This window comes from Bison bison, unplaced genomic scaffold, assembly GCF_000754665.1.
Source record: "Bison bison bison isolate TAMUID 2011002044 unplaced genomic scaffold, Bison_UMD1.0 scf7180017864524, whole genome shotgun sequence".
In the NCBI taxonomy this organism is placed as follows: domain Eukaryota; kingdom Metazoa; phylum Chordata; class Mammalia; order Artiodactyla; family Bovidae; genus Bison; species Bison bison.
In genome coordinates this window covers 38581-42740 of record NW_011495075.1, presented here as the reverse complement: position 1 = coordinate 42740, position 4160 = coordinate 38581, and the positions used below count along the sequence as shown (strand labels likewise).

Sequence of the window (4160 nt, the reverse complement as noted above, 5' to 3'; positions counted from 1 at the left end):
TGGCAACCCACTCCAGTGTTCTTGCCTGGAGAATCCCAGGGACGGGGGAGCCTGGTGGGCTGCCGTCTATGGGGTCGCACAGAGTCGGACACCACTGAAGCGACTTAGCAGCAGCAGCAGCACAGCAGCAAACTGGAAAGGAAGAATTGTAACTCTCTTTTCACAGATTATATGACCCTACATATGAAAACTCCAATGAATCCAAAGGAAACTACTAAAGTTAGTAAACAAATTCAGTAAAGCTGCAAGATACAAGATCAACACACAGGATTCAGTTGTTTCTATCCATGTGCAATGAACAATTCCAAAAAGAAATTAAGAAAGTGATTTCATTTAGCTTTTAAAATAATGAAATACTTAGGAATACATTTAACCAAAGAAGTGAAAGACTGGTACATGGAAAACTACAAAATACTGGTGAAAGAAACTAAAAAAGACCTAAATTAATGGCAAGACTTTCACAGTCCATGGTGGGGGAAGACTTAATGTTGTCAAAATGACAATCTCACCTAAGGCGATCTACACATTAAATACAATCTCTTATCAAAATTCAAACAGCTTTTATTCAGAAATGTATAGGTCAATACTCAAATTCATATGGAATTACAAGGAGCCCTGGATATTCCAGAATAACCTTAAAAAGAAAAAATAAACGGACAACTGAGATTTCCAGATTTTAAAACTTATAGCTACAGTATTTAAATCAAATTGATAGTAGTATATGGACAGACATATAGACCAATGGAGTAGAACTGAGCACCTAGAAATAAATCCATGTATCTACAGCCTGTTAATTTTTGACAAGGATGCCAAATCCAATCAACTGGGAAAGAGCAGTCTTTTCAACAAATGGCACTTGGATGACTGCATTTCCACGGGAACAAGAATGAAGTTGGACCCCTACTTCACATCATATACAACTATGATTACAAATTGTAACGACCTAAATATCACAGCTAAAACCATAAAACTCTTGAAGGAAACATAGAGTAATTGCAGCCGACCTTGCTTGTTAATGGAAGCTTAGAGGCAACACCAAAAGCACAAGCAGAAACAATGGAAATAACAAGCTGAATTTCATCTTCATTAAAGCCTGTGTACATAAAGGACATTATCAGCAAGTGAAGAGATAATCTACAGAGCGAGAGAAAATGTTTGCAAATTATATAACTTGATAAGGATTTAATATCCAAAACATATTCTCAACAATAACAGAATTCAACAACAAAAGGACAAACAGTTTCACTAAAAATGAACAAAGGTGGGAAGTCCCGTGGTCAGAACTGCAAACTTTTGATGCCAAGGGCCTGGGCCCAAGTTCAACCTCCGGTCAGGGAAATAAGATTCTTCAAGCCTTGGGGCGCAGCCAAAAAAAGGGCAAAGGACTTGAATAGACATTTCTCCATAGAGGATATGCGTGTGTGTGCAGTAGCTCAGTTGTCTGACTCCTTGTGACCCCTAGCCACCAAGCTCTTCGGTTTATGAAATTTTCCAGGCAAGAATACCAGAGTGGGTTACCATTTCCTTCTCCAGGGCATCTTCCCAACACAGGGATCGAAACCAAGTGTCTTACATTTCCTGCACTGGCAGGCAGATTCTTTACAACTGCGCCACCTGGGGAGCTCCAAAGAAGATATACAAATAACCAATAACCACATTAAAAAGATAATCATGGTTAGAATGTAGAGAAATTGGAAAACTTATACATTGCTGGTAGGATATAAAATGGTGTAGCCTCTGTGAAAAATGGTGTGGTGGTTCTTCAAAAAGCTAACCAGTGAATTATCACACAACCCACTGATTCCACTCCTAGGTATATACTGAAAAGAACTGAAAACAGGAGCTTAAACAGAGATCTGGACAGCATGGTTCACTGCAGCATTATTCACTATAGTCCAAAGGTAAAAATATTTCAAGTGCCCATCAACAGATAGGTAGCTAAACGAATGTGGTATATACATAAAATGGAATATTATTCAGCCATGTAAAGGAACTCATGCTACAACATGGATAAATGTTGAAAACATGGTAAGTGAAATAAATCAGTCACAAAGGGAAAAATACTGTATGATTCCAGTTATATGAAGTCTCTAGAATAGGCAAATTCATGGAAACAGAAACTAGATTAAAAATTAGCCAAGACTTGGGGGAGACAGTGGGGAGTTATTACTTAACGGTTACGGTGTTTGTTTGGGGTGATGGAAAATATTCATAAAGGGATAGTTGTGATGGTTGCACAACACTGATAATGTAATTAATGCCACTGATCTGTACACTTAAAAATGGTTTTTGAAATGACACATTTTATGTTATAAATGTTATATACACATTATATACATTATTACAATAAAATATTTTTTAGAGTTTAAAAAACTAATACAATAGCTTTACCTGTAGCATGATACAATTGCAAATAATATGATTAGAAGGTAGGCCAAGTGAAACAAGGGGACCACGGTCATAGAAGTTGCCTCAAATTCCAGTTGTCTAGAAAGTGATGAAAAGTAGACAACCTGCCACAAAAATATATTCAGGTAAATGACTTTCAATTCTGATATTGCGTGTGAGTTACATATGATACTGAAAAACTACAACTTATTAATTTAAACATTAAAATTCAGTGAAAAATCAAAATATATGGATTATGATTTTAAAATAAAGAAGGTAATAAAGATTCGCTTCTTCCCACAAATCTCTGGCATGCTTTTCAAAGTTTCTTTAAAAAAATCTAAAGTTTAAAACTCCTGAATACACAAAATCTGAATCTTATATAAAACTGTGAAAGCATTAAGAACTATAGACATGATAACTTTTTCTAAACTTCTATTCAGTCCTTATCTTTTACTATTTTAATTGTACAAACATCATTTCAGACAGGCTTGGGCATTAAAAGGCTTTTCCCAGAAGATATCTTCTCATTTTCACCAGTTTTATTCAGAGTATTAGGTTTGCCAGCCCCGAAATCACTGAACAGCTAATATGTGCCTGGCACTATGCTATAATTTACTTTTAAAATGCTCATCTTTCTCAAAAACATCATGGAACTTTTGTTTAAAGTTTTGCTTTTTTATTCCAGTGAACTCCAGAGTTTAGGGGGCTCCCAGAAACAGCAAAGGCTTAAACTGAAAGCAAGAATTACAGAGTAATTTGACCAGATAAACCAAAGTAAACCTGAAGATCAACGTCTGTACTGAACAGACCTACCCTGAGAATGTACCATTTGTGTTTTTGACCAGAATGTTACCAGGGATTTAAGATTTGTGGCATTCTTCTCCTTTTTTTAAAAGTCCTCTTTTCCCTTTATTGAACAGAATTATTGGAGTGTAGTTGAGTCACAGTGCTGTGTTAGTCCCACGTGTACAGCGAAGTGAGCCAGTTATACTCATATCCACTCTTTTCTAGAATCTGCTGTGGCTTTCTTCAGTGTGCTATTTTAAGAAAGTTGGATTATGGATCAAATAAAGCAGAGCACACCTAGCTTCCAGTCAAGGGCTCTATCTGATAATCCGGGAGCGCTGCTGCTATGGTCCTTGGAACGAGTGCTCTTATCCCTCCCGCCTTCTCCTGGCCTCCCATAAACCCCAGCCACTAGGTACCTGGATCTTCTTCAAGGCCAGACTCTCTTCAAGGCTGCCAACCTTCATCAGGAAATGGATCATCCACGCCTTGCTACGTTCATTTTCCTCTCCTTCACCTGTCTCCAGGTAGTACTGCAGCCGCATGGCTTTGGCCTGGAGGAGTAACTGGCTCGGCCCCATACTCTCGCCCAGGACAGTTCCTCCCAGGATGTTGGCCAGGGAGACGATCTGACCGGCTAGGCTGTAGATGGGGAAGGTGATGGTTCTCAGGTTGAGGCCCTTGTTCCTTTTCCAGGCGAACAAGAGTGGGTTGGGGGGTACACAGGAGCCCTGGTTCTTAGTGCACACCTCGCTGTAGGGGATCTGGGTTCCGTTGTCCTGGGTCACAGTCAGAGCCTGCACCGCGTCGTCCACCTTGCTAATTTCCTCTAGGATGTCCGGCTCCAGCAGGGTCTCGGTGTTGGAGACCACGAGGACGGAGGCATAAGGGACCTCGGTGCTCTTCCTGGAGATGGAGAAGATGAGAGAGTCGTTGGCGGTGAAATGTGTCTGCACGAAGCGCCGCTCGGCCTTGGCGGGGCT

General features: G+C 39.7%; 1 protein-coding gene across 1 annotated transcript in view; it reads right to left on the bottom strand.

Annotated features, from left to right (window-relative positions):
• The window catches only part of LOC104981851 (patched domain-containing protein 3-like), a 30074-nt gene that overhangs the window by 8241 nt on the left and 17673 nt on the right, over positions 1-4160 (bottom strand). The window contains exons 3-4 of the mRNA XM_010831105.1: positions 3597-4158; positions 2392-2513 (exon numbers count right to left, since the gene is read on the bottom strand). Coding sequence (XP_010829407.1) covers positions 2392-2513; positions 3597-4158 — 684 coding nt within the window. The remainder of the gene's footprint in view (positions 1-2391; positions 2514-3596; positions 4159-4160) is intronic.